The sequence below is a fragment of the Emys orbicularis genome, chromosome 2, assembly GCF_028017835.1.
Source record: "Emys orbicularis isolate rEmyOrb1 chromosome 2, rEmyOrb1.hap1, whole genome shotgun sequence".
Classification (NCBI taxonomy): Eukaryota; Metazoa; Chordata; order Testudines; family Emydidae; genus Emys; species Emys orbicularis.
The window spans coordinates 190,198,621-190,215,982 of NC_088684.1; the positions used below are offsets into that span (position 1 = coordinate 190,198,621).

Genomic DNA, 17,362 nt, shown 5'->3' on the forward strand with positions numbered 1-17,362 from the left:
TAGATGTTCTAACTGTTGACTTTGGATGGTTATAGATACTATTCTATATGTGTATAGAAATGAAGTAAGGGGAAACAATGAATGAGCTGACTGTGGAGCTGCTAGAGAATGATGTCACAATTATAATGGGCTATGTCTGTATGAGATAAATAGAAAGTTTGACACACAAAAATGGACAGAATGATAAAATTCCTTCCCATTAGGCACAGCTCCAGTCTGGGTTTTACTTTCAACCATTAGCATAGGTGAAAAATATTAGTGATGGCTTACCATGGGCTGATGGCAACTTCTGGACTCCCTGTGATTATAATTACCCATAAAATCATTCACATTGCTGACAGGGGGCTAAATACTAGTTGCCTTATTCATGCAGCAGTCCCATTTGCTGCAAGGGTACTATTTATATGGGTAAGGTGAACAGGATTTGACCGCATAAATACAAAACTGATGTCCAAAACCTGTCCTCAGACAGTTGAGTGCAATTCCCACTGACTTCAATAAGAGTTAAGCATAAGTGAGTCTGTTTCTTACAGTTAGATCAGTGCAAATCAGTAATAACTGTGTTTTTAAGTGAATGGAGTTACACCATTGTAATAGTGAGGAGAATCAGGCCCATGGGAAGAGAATTTGCCCCAGTTTTTTTTAACTGTACAAAATATTTGTCTCCTCTTGCTGACTGCTGGCAGCTAGTCCATTGGGAAGGAAGGCATAAGTACAGCACAAATGTGTTTTATGTTCTTTCTCTGGATTATCCTAGAAATATGAATCTGTCATAGGGATTTTATGGAATTCTTAGCAATGGAAATCAGTAAGAAAAAGGATGAATTGAATAAACCAGAATGCACAGGGGAACTCATGGTGAAGTTTAAAAGAAAAAGGTTTAGAAAATGGGCTCTTTTCTGTGGTTTTTAAAATCACCTAATAAAATGTCGGTTTGTAGCAGAGGTGCATTAATCGTTTTTACTTTTAACCACGATACTGCATGTGTTTTTCATGCAATTTTATACATGCTTAAGTCTTTGTTCTCCAAGGTGGCTACTGAAAATCAGCTTCACGGTCGATTTGTTCAGATCCGGAAGCATGCTTGGATTGCAGCAGACCACCTCTGTAAAGGATGCAGTTTGCCAAAAACTACCACTCAAGACTAACAATTGCCAGCAAAATGTGGCTAGCAGCATATTTCTCAACCAACCCTTATTATATAGGGCAGTTTCTGTTTTTAGATCTAGTTTTCCTTCTGTCTCACTGAGACTTGCCGGAATCCCCTTTATCAATCACTGCATATTACTAGAACTACTTGGGATGATTTATGAAGTGGAAGTCTGAAGAAATCTGCTAAATATTCTTGACTGTATTCCCATGTTATCCTGATCTGTGTTGTCTCCTTCCTTTTCATAATCTGTTGAATATTATAACTTAAACCCCATCCTACATAGGGCCAGGTAAGGCAGGTGGGGTACCCAGTGTGAGTAGCTACTTCATGTACTGCTCAGCCCCAGGGCACCCCCTACCTGTTACTGTCCACAGAGCAGGGGGGGTGAATCTCTGAGTACAGAGAGAGCCCTCAAGTCAGAGCTACTCTGCACTGAGGGTGAAGTCAAGGAACTCTGTCTTGATACAATAAAAGTCAGGAAACCAGCAAAGGGACTCAGGGTCACAGGTATGGGTAGTGAGTGAAAAGGAAAAAATGGCACTTTAGATCAGCTGAACTGTGGAAAGATGGGAGATCAGAGAGAAAGAGGCTACAGTAGTTGAGGTCAGAGGGGATCAAGGCAAGGGAAAGGGGTGATTTTGCTCATGTAGATTAATTCTCCATTCCCTCTTAAATCTGCCTTTTTTCTGTTTGATGGCTTGTGGTGAAAATAAGTATAAGAAATGGGAAGGAATAACTACTACTTTCAATTGGGACTTTATTGTTTCCTCTAAGACTGCTCAAAGGCCTGGTAAATAAATTTTAGAGTACCATTTTATAGTGGAAATTTAGCCATATAATAATAATTTCCACTAGGACTGTTTATTAATCGCAGTTAATTCACACGATTAACTCAAAAAAAATTAATCACAATTCATCGCAGTTTTAATTGCACTGTTAAACAATAGAATACCAACTGAAATTTATTAAATATTTTTGGATGTTTTTCTACATTTTCAAATATATTTATACTCCATGTCTGCCTTTCTGCTGATGTCCCAGGTGAGACTTGTCCCTTTTCATGCTTTCCTGGCACAGAGATGGTGGATTTGTGGTAGGTTCACTTTTGTGCAATATGGAGAGATTGTCCTCATAGAACCTATTTGCATAGGAAATGTGAATGTGTGTAGTGTCCAAAATCCATTGAGGATTTGTGCAGACAGGAGATGTAGGAAAGGGGGGAAAGTGGCTACACTAGCTGAAGCAGATTATTGTTTATTAAGGTGAGCTCCTCCAATATTCAGCCAGTAATGTTTGGAGTCGGGAAGGATCATTTTGTAGGCAAATGCTGAGTCTTGTACCATAGATTTGGAGGCAGGGCTGGCTCCAGGCACCAGCTGAGCAAGCTGGTGCTTGGGGCAGCAGATTGTTCGAGGCGGCATTCTGCCCAATCCTAGGGCGGCACAGCCGCCTTTTTTTTTGTTTGTTTGTTTGTTCCGCTCCGGCCACCCTGTAGGGGGTGGTGGCGCAGAGGACCGGAGCGCCCTGCAGGGCAGTCCTCTTCCTTCCTTCCCCGCCGACTGGAGCAGAGCCCTCGCGGCAGGCGGCAGGAGGCGGCGCAGCGGGAGGGGCCGCGTGGCAGCGCCCCTGCGGTAGCCCTGGCCGCCCCCTTCTCTCTCTCTCTCTCTCTCTCCCGTCCGCTCCTTCCTCCTTCCCCCCCCAGCCGGTCCCCCAGCATATGCTTTTTTTCTTTGCCGTTCTGGCCGCCCCGTTTTTTTTTTTTTTTTTTTGCTTGGGGCGGCCAAAAAGCCAGAGCTGGCCCTGTTTGGAGGAATTTCACTGTAGCTTGTGCCATGGAAGTGAGATTTTTTTTTCCCTAAGTGCCATTTTTCTCTGCCAATTTATTCTGCACATTAGTTAGGAACTGCTTATGTCTATTTTGCACAAAGCCAACTGACTTTCTTCATCTTGTGCTGCTCTCCAGATTCCCTGAATAGCAGTGACCAGATCTGTTCAGGGACTACTATATCTCCTGGGCTGCTGTAGACACAAGAGAATGAAGAGAGGGATGGGAATTGGGTTATGGTTGGAGGGTCTTTCTCCCATTACCTGTGTATCTGCATTTGTGGCTATCTGACACACACCACCATTCAATCGGAATGGTGTAACTGATTCCATTACACCAGAACTGTAGCTGCAACCCAGGATTAAGCCCTGTGGACTTTCCCTGCACGTGCCACATCTGCGGCAAAGATAGCCCCCCATTCCTCATCCCACGAAACCAACTGAGGCTTCAGCACTATAAACCCACTTTTTTCATTGGACAGAGCTGTAATGGAAGGCTAAACTGTATTATCCTGTTCAGCCACTAGGTGGCACAGTGTGAAAACTACTTTATTTAAACTAACCTCAGTCATACCAGGCAGAGCATTAAAGGATTTTATGATGAACACATTTGGTATGATAAGTAAGCTTTGTAGCCAGTCCATATCTGGCACAGAAGTACATGACATGATGTCAGGAGTAAACTAATAAGAGAAACAGAAGGAAAACACCAACAAAGGTTGCAGACGGAAGGAACAAAGCAACAAAGGTTGGAGGGTCTCATCAACATGAAACTCTTGAATGCCCCAGAGAACTTCACCTTTGACAAACCTTCACAATGGACGACTGGAAGTAGTATTTTGCAAGATTTCAAACTGCAAACAAATTCCACAAAGAAAACTGTGATATACAGGTATCTTCTTTAACATATGCTTTGGGAAAACAAGAAGAGCAATATCTTTAAATCCTTTGACTTTACTGAAGACAGTCACAAAGATGACTATGAAAGGATTCTGGCTATGTTTGATGCATACTGTATACCTCAAAGAATTATGGTTTATGAAAGAGTATGTTTCCATCAGAGAATTCCAGAACCAGGAGAAAATGCTGAATGTTTTATAAGAGTTCTGCATATGTTGGCTGAAAACTATGATTTTGGGACTGCAAAATATGAAAATATAAGACGGAGGCTTGATATTGGATTAACAGATAAAAACCTTTCACAGCAGCTACAACTGAAGAGAGATTTAACCCTAGCCACAGCTATACAGAGAGCAAAGGAGTCTGAGTTCATGAGGCAGCAAAACCTTGACAAACTTGAAAAACCTGAAAATAGCTTAGAAACTATAAAGAGACACTTGAGTGTTAAAAGTCATTATCATAAAATCCCTGAGGCAAGCAGAAAGAAATTACAGGCTAACAGGGACAAATTCCAGCCTACATGCACAATGTGTGGAAAAAGTCATATCCCAAGAGATAATACATGTCCAACCAGAGGCATAGAGTATAATAAATGCATGAAATATGGACAATTTTCAGCTGTTTGCCGCACCAAAGCAGTCAGGGATTCCACTCATACTATAGACCTTCAAGAGCCATAGTTTCTGGGATCTGTTTCTTGTGATGAGATAGAGCCTGGCTGGAGAGTGAAACTGCATATTCATGACAAGACTATTTACTTTAAAAATGACTCAGGAGCTGATGTCACAGTCATCTCAGAAGGGAATTACAATCACCTTCAATCCCTCCCAGAGCTGAAGTCACTTGACATAGCTCTGACTAGCCCTGGAGGTATTCTGAACTGCATGGGCCAGTTCACCACAGAATCAGCTTACCAAGAAAAAAGCTATGCATTCAGAGTGTATGTGATCAAATGGCCACAGACCAACAGCCTTCTCAGCCTCAGTGAGGCAGCCATGATGGGCCTAATGAGAAAGGTAGAAGAACTCAGTGGTGAATATTTGGTAATATTGGATTTTTGAAAGGCAATCCAGAACAAATAATCTTAAGAGACAATGCTGAATCTTACAGGTACACACACCTTGCAGGATTACTATGCCAATACCTCATAAAATGGAAACTGAGTTAAAAAGAATGGAGCAGATTGGCATAAATGAGAAAATCTCTGAGCCACCAGCATGGTGTGCCCCAGTGGTAGCAGTTATAAAGAAAAATGGAAAAATATGAATCTTTGTGGATCTTAAAAGACTTAATGAAGCAGTTGAGAGAGAAAAATAGTTTCTCCCCAGAGTGAAAGGCACTACTGTATTATCCAAACTGGATGCCTTGAGTGGATTCTGGCAAATTCCTTTAGCCAAAAACAGTGCTAAACTGACTAAATTTATCACATCCTAATTTATCACATCTCTTTCAAAGATTACTTTTTGGGATTACCAATACACCTGAAATATTCCAAAGAAAGATAGCAGAACTGTTAACAAACACAAATGGAGTTTCAGAGTGGTAGCGTGTTAGTCTGTATCAGCAAAAAGAACGAGGAATACTTGTGGCACCTTAGAGACTAACAAATTTATTTGGGCATAAGCTTTCATGGGCAAAAACCCATGATGCATGGAGTGCAAAATACAGTAGGAAGATATATATATACACAGAATATGAAAAGATGGGGGTTGCCATACCAACTCTAACCAGACAAATCAATTAAGGTGGGCTATTATCAGCAGGAGGAAAAAAAACTTGGGTAGTGATAATCAGGATGGCTCATTTCAAACAGTTGACAAGAAGGTGTGAGTAACAGTAGGGGGGAAATTAGCATGGGGAAATAGTTTTTAGTTTGTGTAATGACCCATCCACTCCCAGTCTTTGTTCAAGCCTAATTTAATGGTGTCCAGTTTGCAAATTAATTCCAGTTCTTCAGTTTGTCGTTTAAGTCTGTTTTTGAAGTTTTTTTGTTGAAGAATTGTGACTTTTAGGTCTGTAATTGAGTGTCCAGGGAGGTAGAAGTGTTCTCCGACTGGTTTTTGAATGTTATAATTCTTGATGTCTGATTTGTGTCTATTTATTCTTTTGCTTAGAGACTGTCCAGTTTGGTCAATGTACATGGCAGAGGGGCATTGCTGGCACATGATGGCATATATCACATTGGTAGATGTCCAGGTGAACGAGCCTCTGATAGTGTGGCTGATGTGATTAGGTCCTATGATGGTGTCCCTTGAATAGATATGTGGACAAAGTTGGCAATGGACTTTGTTGCAAGGATAGGTTCCTGGATTAGTGTTTTTGTTGTGTGGTGTGTGGTTGCTGGTAAGTATTTGCTTCAGGTTTGGGGGCTGTCTGTAAGCGAGAACTGACCTGTCTCCCAAAGTCTGTGAGAGTGAGGGATCATCCTTCAGGATAGGTTGTAGATCCTTGATGATGCGCTGGAGAGGTTTTAGTTGAGGGCTGAATGTGACGGTTAGTGGCATTCTGTTACTTTCTTTGTTGGGCCCGTCCTGTAGTAGGTGACTTCTGGGTACTCTTCTGGCTCTGTCAATTTGTTTCTTCACTTCAGCAGGTGTGTATTGTAGTTTTAAGAATGCTTGATAGAGATCTTGTAGGTGTTTGTCTCTGTCTGAGGGACTGGAGCAAATGCGGTTGTATCTTAGAGGTTGGCTGTAGACAATGGATCATGTGATGTGGTCTGGATGAAGCTGGAGGCATGTAGGTAAGTATAGCGGTCAGTAGGTTTCCGGTATAGGGTGGTGTTTATGTGACCATCGCTTATTAGCACTGTAGTGTCCAGGAAATGGATCTCTTGTGTGGACTGGTCCAGGCTGAGGTTGATGGTGGGATGGAAATTGTTGAAATCCTGGTGGAATTCCTCAAGGGCTTATTTTCCAGGGGTCCAGATGATGATGATGTCATCAATGTAGCGCAAGTAGAGTAGGGGCATTAAGGGATGAGAGCTGAGGAAGCGTTGTTCTAAGTCAGCCATAAAAATGTTGGCATACTGTGGTAGTTTTCATGTGTGATCTTAGATAGAAGAAAACAACAAGACCCTCAATGAAGTCCTAAACCTAATCAGACCTTCTGGACTGAAGCTAATCAAGGACAAATGCATTTTCCACTTACCCCAAATTGAGTTTTTGGGAAAAACAATAAACAAAGATGGGAACGTAACCCTGAGAAAATAAACTTGAGAATTGAATGCACCAACTAGTGTACCAGAATAGAGACATATACTGAGGATGGTAAATTACCTTGGTCAATACCTACAAGATAATTCTACAGTGACAAAACCACTGAATGAACTGTTAAATTCCAACATTTCTCGACTATGAGGGCCAAATCAAGAAATTGCCTTCAAAAAGATAAAAGAAATGATCTCAACAGCGGCAGTTCTCAAGTACTATAATGTGAACAAATCCACAAGGGTCAGTGCGGATGCAAGCAGCTATGGCGTAAGTGGTGTGTTGTTGCAACAACATGGCTCTGAGTGGAAGCCAGTTGCATTTTGTTCTTGCACACTCATGGTAGCAGAAAAACAGTATGCACAGATTGAATAGGTGTGCCTGGTAAGAGTATGGACCTGTGAGAACTTTTACAGATATCTGTGAGAACTTTTCACTGATAACAGACCATAAACTGCTTGTAGCCCTCATCAATGGAAAACTCCTGGATCAAGCACCACTGAGATGCCAACATCTATTGCTACAGTTAATGCCATTTAACCCAATTGTTAAATATGTTCCTGGGAAAAATCTGATCGAAGCAGACACTCACAAGAAGCCCAACATCACACTCAGTTACCTGTGAACTCTAAGATGACATAAAGGTGTTCATGGATGGTATGAATGCATGCAGAGCATTGTCAGAAAAGACACCACACCACCTTCAAAAAGCAACCTCACAGACACTCAACTTCAGGAAGTTCTAAGTTACATTGGGGTGGCTGGCCCAAGTATCTAAAGGGTATGTCTACACTACAAAATTCGTTCGATTTAATAGAAGTCGATTTTTTAGAAATCGATTTGATACAGTCAATTGTGTGTGTCCCCACTAAGCGCATTAAGTCGGCGGTGTGCGTCCACAGTACCGAGGCTAGCGTCAACTTTCGGAGTACTGCACTGTGGTAGCTATCCCACAGTTCCTGCAGTCTCCGCCGCCCATTGGAATTCTGGGTTGAGCTCCCAATGCCTGATGGGGCAAAAACATTGTCGCAGGTGGTTCTGGGTACATGTCGTCAGGCCCCCTTCCCTCCCTCCCTCCCTCTGTGAAAGCAACAGCAAAAAATTGTTTCTCGCCTTTTTTCCTGGGTTACCCGTGCAGACAACATACCACGGCAAGCAAGGAGCCCGCTCAGCTCACTGTCAACGTATGTCTCCTGGGTGCTGCTGGCAGACGCAGTGCTGCTGGCAGACGCAGTACTGCTGTGCTATACAGCAGCATCCCCTTCCCTTGCTTTGCCTTGCGGACGGCAGATGGTGCAATACGACTGCTAGCCGTCTTCGTCATTCCGTGGGTGCTCCTGGCCGACCTCGGTTAGGTTGGTTGGGGGCGCCTGGGCTGACATGGGTGCTCCTGGCCGGCCTTGGTGAGGTCGGTTGGGGGCACCTGGACAAAAATGTGAATGACTCCAGGTCATTCTCTTCTTTAAGTTTTGTCTAATGGAGATTCAGTCCTTCCTGGAATATCATGCCAGCTGGAGGCTTTTGCCTCAGGCTGCTCCCCCAGTCGGCAGCACCGTGCAGTTACACCTACCCCAGCCTACCCATTGCTCCCATGGCTCATGAAGCCTGGACAGTAGTAAGGAGCAGTTCAACTAAAGGCTGAGCAAGTGCATAATGGTGGTAGAATGTGCCTTTGGACGTTTAAAAGCTCGCTGGAGCAGTTTACTGACTCGGTTAGACCTCAGCGAAACCAATATTTCCATCGTTATTATATGTGAGAGTAAGGGGGAGACGTTTATGGCGGGGTGGGAGGTTGAGTCAAATCGTCTGGCCGCTGATTACGCGCAGCCAGACACCAGGGCGGTTAGAAGAGCACAGCAGGGCATGCTGTACATCAGAGAAGCTTTGAAAACCAATTTCATGACTGGCCAGGCTACGGTGTGAAAGTTCTGTTTGTTTGTCCTTGATGAAAACCCGCCCCCTTGGTTCACTCTACTTCCCTGTAAGCCAACCGCCCTCCCCCTCCCCCCTTTGATCTCCACTTGCAGAGGCAATAAAGTCATTGTTGTTTCAAATTCATTCATTCTCTATTAATTTGTCACACAAATGGGGGGATAACTGCCAAGGTAGCCCAGGAGGGGTTGGGGAGGAGGGAAGCACAGGGGTGGGGTAGTTGTAGGGGCACCCCCTAGAATGGCATGCAGCTCATCATAGAAGCAGCATGTCTGGGGCTCTGACCCGGAGCGGCCGTTTGCCTCTCTGGCTCTTTGGTAGGCTTCACACGGGACTGCTGCGGTTCCCCGTTATAACCTCTGTCCTTCATGCCCTTGGAGATTTTTTCAAATATTCCGGCATTTCGTCTTTTGGAACGGAGTTCAGATAGCACGGATTCGTCTCCCCATACAGCAATCAGATGCTGTACCTCCCGTTCAGTCCATGCTGGAGCTCTTTTGCAATTCTGGGACTCCATGGTCACCTGTGCTGATGAGCTCTGCATGGTCACCTGTGCTGATCAGCTCGCTACGCTGGCCAAACAGGAAATGAAATTCAAAAGTTTGCGGGGCTTTTCCTTTCTATCTGGTCAGTGCATCTGAGTTGAGAGTGCTGTCCAGAGCGGTCACAATGGAGAACTCTGGGATAGCTCCCGGAGGCCAATACCGTCGAATTGCGTCCACACTACCCCAAATTCAACCCAGCAGGGTCGATTTCAGCGCTAATCCTCTCGTCGGGGAGGAGTACAGAAATGGATTTTAAGAGCCCTTTAAGTCGACAAAAACGGCTTCATCATGTGGACGGGTGCAGGGTTAAATCGATCTAACACTACTAAATTCGACCTAAACTCGTAGTGTAGACCAGGGCTCAGAAAGTGACAAGAGACTACTTTGCAGTATGTGGACAATTAAGCAAGTCAAATGGAGTCATGATTAAAGGCAATTACCTTGTAATTCCAAATGAAATGAGAGGAGAAATCTTAAACCTCATCCATGAAGGATATCAAGGATTAACTAGATGTCGTAAATGGCCCAACCAGTCAGTGTGGTGGCTGGGCATCAGCAAGGACATAAAGAATAAGTATCTGCATGTGAACATTGAAGAACTAACGGACCAACACAACACAAAGAACCTTTAATAAAGATGCCTCTGCCAGACAGATGTTGGAAGTGACTAGCTGCAGATTTATGCGAATTCAGTGGGCATCATTACCTGGTCATCATGAACTATTTTCCCATATATATAGAAATAATGTACTTGAAAGACATAACATGCTTCAGTGTTATTGAGAAACTGAAGTGCACTTTTCCTCATTTTGGTATTCCAGAACAACCAGTGACAGGCAATGGATCCCAATTCACTGCAGCAGAATTTAAGTTCTTCTGAAGAAAGTATGATTTTGATCATATTACTAGCAGCCCACATTACCTGCAAGCAAATGGAGAGGCTGAGAGAGCTGTACAGACAGCCAAGAAAATCCTATAGCATGACGATCCATTCCTCGCTCTTCTAAGCTACAGATCAATACCAGTAGCGGCTACTGCATATAGTCCAGCACAACTGCTGATGGGAAAACAATTCAGAACTACTGTTCCAACTTTGGAAAAGAATCTATCTCCAAACTGGCCAGACATGAAGAGAGTAGCCAAATTGGACAAAAAGACTAAAAAAGCTTATGAACACTTTTACAACAGACATCACTCAGAGAACTGACAGATCTAGAACCTGGTGACTGTGTTCATGTCAAATTGGGTGGAGAAAAAGGATGAACAACTCCAGCTGTCGTAAAGAAAAAGAATCCAGTGCCCAGGTCATATGTGGTTGAGCGTTCAACAGAAACCGTCAACATCTATAGTTTGTTCCTCAGAAAGAACAATCAACAGAGCAAACTGTTCAGATGTCAGATGCAAAACAAGAAGACTCAAGGATTCCAAACTGATGACCACAGCCAGCTGTTGCAACTAATGGACATCCAGATGATCAAGTTGTTACATGTTGGGGTTGTGTAATTAGAAAACCAGCACAATTTATATATTGTAAATGGTAGGATTGTAGAACTTAAAGAGGAAGATGTAATGGAATGCTAAACTGTATTGTACTGTTCAGCCACTAGGTTGCAATGTGTAAAATACTTTATTTAAATGAACCTCAGCCATACCTGGCATAGCATCAAAGGATCTTATGATGAACACATCTGGTGCATGTAAGCAAACTCTGTAACTAGTCCATTTCTGGTACAGAAGTATATGACACTCTGCAGAGGTTAAAGCCTTTCATGTGGAGGCCTCCAGATCATAATCGCAGCTGCAGAAGCTGCACTCCCATGGGCTCTGATTCTGGCTGGTGTCCCTGAGCCCCAGCTCTCAAAGCGTGCGGAGATGACCATGCACACTAATCCTGAGTAGGCCAGCATTATGCTACACTAGGATGCTCTGGAGTAGGAAGGGGGACTGCACTGTGAAGAGTAGGGTGCCCAGATGTCCCGATTTTATAGGGACAGTCCTGATTTTGGGGGGCTTTGTCTTATATAGGTGCCTATTACCCCCCACCTCCTGTCCCAATTTTTCAAACTTGCTGTCTGGTCACCCTAGCGAAGAGCAACCATCTGTACCTGCTCCTGGCCCATGGACCCCAGTCCTTGCAGAGCAACCACAAGGAGAGGTAAAGCCTCAGAGCTGGATCTGGGTTCCTTCTGTTGATGCCCATTTGAATGACCATAAATATATATTGTGGTTACTGAGAAGAGCTGTCAAACCGATTGAGTTCTGCAAGGCTTTCAATTACACACACACACACACACATATATCTACACTTCAAGCTGAGGGCTTGATTCCCAGCTTGAGGAGACATACCCAGGCTATCTCTGACTGAGTTAGCATGTTAAAAATAGAGCACAGCTCTGGCAGCAAGAGTAGTGTGCCTAGCATCTCAGACAGGTACATATTCAGGGCAGCTAGCCCCTTCTGCCGTTCACACTGCTGCAATCAGAGCTATTGTGGGTATGTCTCCTCAAGCTGGGAATCACATCTGTCACTCTGAGGGCTGGTCTACACTGGGGCGGGGGGGGGAGTCGATGTAAGATACGCAACTTCAGCTACGGGAATAGCGTAGCTGAAGTCGACGTATCTTATTTCGACTTACCTCGGGTCCTCACGGCGCGGGATCGACGGCTGCGGCTCCCCCGTCGACTCCGCTACCGCTGCTCGCCCTGGTGGAGTTCTGGAGTCAACGGGAGCATGTTTGGGGATCGATATATCGCGTCTAGATGAGACGCGATATATCGATCCCCGATAGATTAATTACTACCCACCGATTCGGCGGGTAGTCTGGATGTACCCAAAGTGTAGAGTGTAGAGATACCCATCAGCTGAGTTCTCCCCTCAGTTACATTAGGCAACCTGACTGAAGTAAATGGGCCTGGACTGGCATAATTCAAGGGAGAATTTGGTCCATCTTGTCTTATACTTTTTTTTGCTAATTCTGCTTAGGGAGAGCTACTGGTTTCCCAGTTATATTTGCATTACGTTTTTAGTCCATTGTTAAAAACAAAATAATTTTTCTAGAAAATGTCTATCTTGTATGAAAATTGCTACAGTGATCCTTGTATTACCTATTTTCATAATCTCTTGTAATCATTATAAAAATGAATTATAGACTATATTTTTGATGTGTCACCTGCCCTGCCTCTTATAAGGGTACATTTTCTTTCTTGACAATATACTACTGAAATTTTTTCAAATATTGCTTTTTTGTGTGACCCATGTCCAGCTTTTTATGACTATTGCTAATAATTAGAGCAACTGTTCTTCAATAGTGTAAATCTCTTACTAGAGGTTTTGAGCACTGTCACTAAAATAAGTATGTTGTAATATTTGGGCCATTATAAGAATTCAGTGTTGTTTAACATATGGTAATTTTTTTATTATTATTACTCACAAAAATACTGTAATGAACCATTTGCAGTACAGCAAAACGATTTCACCCTGTGAAAAGAGAAAATTTGGCAGTGAAACAAGCAGTTGAAAGAAATCTGAAAATAATGGTTGCCCTGTTAGCACAGAGAGCAAGTACTGAGAAGAATTAAAGGAACGTTTCATTTGTAAATCTATTACAGAGCCCTGATTATTCACTAGACAGGGGTTAAAGCAACAATTTCCTCTTTTAAAATGCATTTTGATTTGCTGTTTCTATCATTGCTGGATATGGCAGTAAACCAGCAATGTAATAAAAACAGAAGACGTAATTTGGAAAATAAAGCAGCTTAACCTGAATCCATTGAGAGAGTTTTGTGATTGGCTTCAGTGAGTGCAGGCTCATACTCTTAGGATATGCTTGTTTTAAAGTCTTGGAGCCTCAATCTGACCTCATTTGAATGCAGTGGAGATACTCCAGGCTTACATCAATGTAACTAGGAACAGGATATATCCCCTGTCACTCATAAAATATTAAATTTAATAATCAGTTTGAAATTGTGGAAAATGTAATCAGGCAGGATAGAACTGAAAGTGATGCCTGTCCCATATGTAGACACTGTATGTATTTTATATATTGTATGTGTGTATAATGTGTGTGTATATATATATATATATATATATATATATACATGCAATATCAAAATACATTCATTTATAGGTATACTATCTGATTCTCCTCAGCTCAGAGTTTAGTGTTATCTTAATTACTTACAGGGTATTGAGATTAGAGTGACAAGGTTCCTTTTGTGTTAAGCAAGAGCTCACATTCCTGACTGATGAGCTACTCTCCTCTTTGCCTCTAGATGATCACAGGAAACAGTCTTAAAACAAAACAAAAAACCAAACCAAAACAAAAAAAAGTCTGTAACTTGTGACTGACCTAATTGTGCAGTGGCAGGGCATTTTATTGCTAGGCAGGGCAGATCTGTGTTACAAGACACATTTGGGCTTTCCAGAGTCCGTAACCTGGTAGGTGAGAAAGTGTGCTGTGCATTGCTGGGCACCGTCTAATTCCAGTTAGAAAAGACATGGCACACAGTAGGAAATGTTAATGCTTATTTATCAACTGCAGGCCTAACTCTACACTATGTTACACTGGTACAACCCAAATGAAGTTCGTGGAGAAGCTGGATGTCACTGAGAGCAGAGTTTGGCCCCGTTGTATAGTTATTAGTATAGACAGCCTTCCAGAGTGCAGCAGTGTTTCAGCAACATTAATTTATCTGTAGTAATTATTATCTATGGACCAAATCTTGAAGTCCTTACTCAGTCTATAATTGTGACTTGAGTGGCAGTTTCCACTGAGTAAGGATGTCAGGATGTGGCCGTATATTTGCTGTTTTGTTGGGAGTGGTGTGATAAGAGGAAGAACGGAACAAGCATCTGGGTTTTTTTCTTTTAGAAGCAACTTCAATCATACCTTTACTCCTTCCTTGTTGAATAGGAAGGTGCCATTTTACACTGCCACTTTTCAGAGTAGAACTGCAGTTTAATGACCATGGGGAAGTCCTCACATTGAGTCGTGTGCCTGCAGGAGTCAAAGGCTTACACACTGGTTTCAATTCTCACTTGGGCCTAGGGGTTTGGGGGAGGGTTATTTATTTTGTTTTTCAGTGTATGGGGTGGGAGCTTAGGGGATCTCAAGACATTTCCCTTAACTGGGCAACTTGCTGGATGATATTGGCAAGTGGAGGTCTCAGACCCATTTCTCCACATCAGGAGACATTTGCTGGGTGGGGGGAAAGGTGGGGGTGCTGGGAGACACAGAGGAGGAAGGGGAGAATTCCACAGGCAGACACATATTGCAGGGGTGGGATGGGATCACTCCAGCCAGCTGCGCTAAAGCAGCAAACTGAGCATGCACAGCTCTGGCAGCAGCAGATCGGACTTATTTATGGCATGTTTGTGGCAATAGATATAGCCATTTTATTGTCACATACAGAACTTCATGCATCAAGGTATATTGCATTGTGCATTGCTTCTAAACCAAAGGCCACTCTGTTTGCTTCATTCTTTAAATTGCTTTCTTACTTCACTATAATGTATTCCACTCTGATCTGTTCTTCTCTTACTATAGCTTTAATAATTGTATTTTTTAATGTAATTGAAAACCAAGCAGCACAAACAGTATGGTGGTGGTTGTTTATTGTGTATTTTCTGGTCATGTTATCCTTTTTCAGTGTTGGTGATTATGTACTATGGTTATTCTCAGATCTGTGCATGTGTTGATGCTCTTCTAAACACTTTCCTATACCATGACCATACCATAATCAATGTACTGCCTCTTATTTATTTTTTAAGAATATTTTAACAGGATTTTTAAATAGAATAAAATCTTTGATTAAATGTGAAAAACAAGAGCTAGCATCATAGAAAATAAGGTTAACAAAACTGAGTAACATCCCCCTCAAACTTGCAGTAGAGTTTTTGCAGCAGCCTCAGTCATAAATATGTTTTGACAGCACTTATAGCTTTAATCATGATTTGTAACCCTATGGATTTTATTGTTTCTGCTGTCAGAAATCAATTTCAGTATTTAATGGCATTGTGTAACTCAGCCAAAGAGAATTTTGGTTTGATTTGATTTAAATGTTATTTGAAGCTTCATTGCTAAGATAAATCTTTTAAAAATAAATATTTTATTTAAAGCTCCATTTCTATGATACATCTTTTTTTTTCTTACACAAAGTGGTCCTCAGTTGACTAATAGATATTTAAAAACCCTCAGGAATAATATACTACAGCTCAAAATGTAACGAAACAGATGAAATAGTTGTTTGTCTGTATTCCTCTTACTGATTTGCGGATCATATATTATTTCTAAGTCTTTGGCCCTGATCCTGGAAACACTTAAGCGTGTGCTTGATCTTACCCATCATTGTAGACCCATTGGCACCAGTGGGAGTATTCACATAATTAAAGTTCAGCACAATCATAAATATTTGTAGGATCAGGTCATAGCAGACATTTTTATCTAATCTATAAATATAATATTAATTCCTTTTGTTGAAAGAAATCTGTTCGAATCTGCCTCCAACCCATCATCAAAACTGTTGACATCAGTGGGAGTTCCCCTTACATGAATAAATTGCCCAAATTTGTATATATCTTTGGGGGAATCAAAAATCGTATATTTCGCTTAAAGAAGGGGGAAAAAGCATAGGAAATTAATTGAAGTACTGAGTTAACAATTATACTGTGTCTGTTAAAAGTCTCATCACTTACATCTTTTACAAGGTTAAAGTCTGACTTGCAAAAGGAAAAATATTGTGTGTGTTCCCTGTTGCTTCTTTATAAAACTGAAATGTTGGGGTTTTCTGTTCTTAATAATAATAATAATTAATAATACCTAGCTCTTATGTAGTTCTCTTTGTTAAAGATTAACATAGCTCTGCCCCTTTGTTTAAAGGAGCAGAAAGCTTCCACTCCTATAATCCTCCAAGAAGTTCTTCAAAGTAAACGGAGACAGACTTGAGTTTGCTGACATTTTAAAAGGAAAAATGGTAAGGAAAAAAATGTGCAGGAGGAGAACCACCTTTCAGGAAGCAAAGATAGGCAAAGTCCCCCCCTTTTTTTTTTCCTTTTGTAGGTCATCTTTATCAAATGTCTGCTGTTTCTGGTCTGCTGTTTCTGGTGGCATTTCCATTCATTTCCAGTCAAACTAGTATTTATATCAAGGATGAAAACCAGGACCCATTGAAGTCAGTGGCAAAACTCCCATTAACTTCAGTGTATCCAGGATTTCACCCTATGTTCTTTCAGTTATCTAAGCATGAGCAGTGATTTTTAGCTAACTATCTTTACTGTATTTCATTCAGAGAGCCTGCAGCTCGCACATGATAATATTTATGTTGTGGATGATATGGTTTTGGAACTATCAGAGGTAGAGGAGACAACATCAGTAAGCAGCTGTTTTGCATCAGAAGACACCACTGAAGACTCAGGTGTTGTGAGTTCTCCATCTGATGTCGTATCTTTGGATTCACAAAATGACAATATGAAATTGAAAGACAAGCCAGTGAATGGTCAGGAGGACTCTGCTGAAAGGGACGGAACTTACGCAGCAGAGTTGTGCTCTGTGAGGAATACCTCCTGCGATAGCAATGATTCTGGAAATGCTCAACAGAGGTAAGTCCCACTTGTAAAACAATCTAAAAAAATCTCATTTGCCTTTCTTATAGGAAAGCATTTAGCAAAGCCAGCTTCTACTTTTTGTTGCTATTTCATAACCCAATGCCAAATAAACACCTAAGGGCTCATCCTAATGAAAATATTTAGTGCCAAAACGCCCTAAGATCATGTGCTTGTAACAACTGGCAGAAGTAACTTTT

At 41.9% G+C, this 17,362-nt stretch overlaps 1 protein-coding gene across 1 annotated transcript in view; it reads left to right on the plus strand.

The window, feature by feature from the left end:
* The window catches only part of COBL (cordon-bleu WH2 repeat protein), a 165,898-nt gene that overhangs the window by 124,264 nt on the left and 24,272 nt on the right, over positions 1 to 17,362 (plus strand). Inside the window, exon 12 of the mRNA XM_065398389.1 lies at positions 16,850 to 17,159. Coding sequence (XP_065254461.1) covers positions 16,850 to 17,159 — 310 coding nt within the window. The remainder of the gene's footprint in view (positions 1 to 16,849; positions 17,160 to 17,362) is intronic.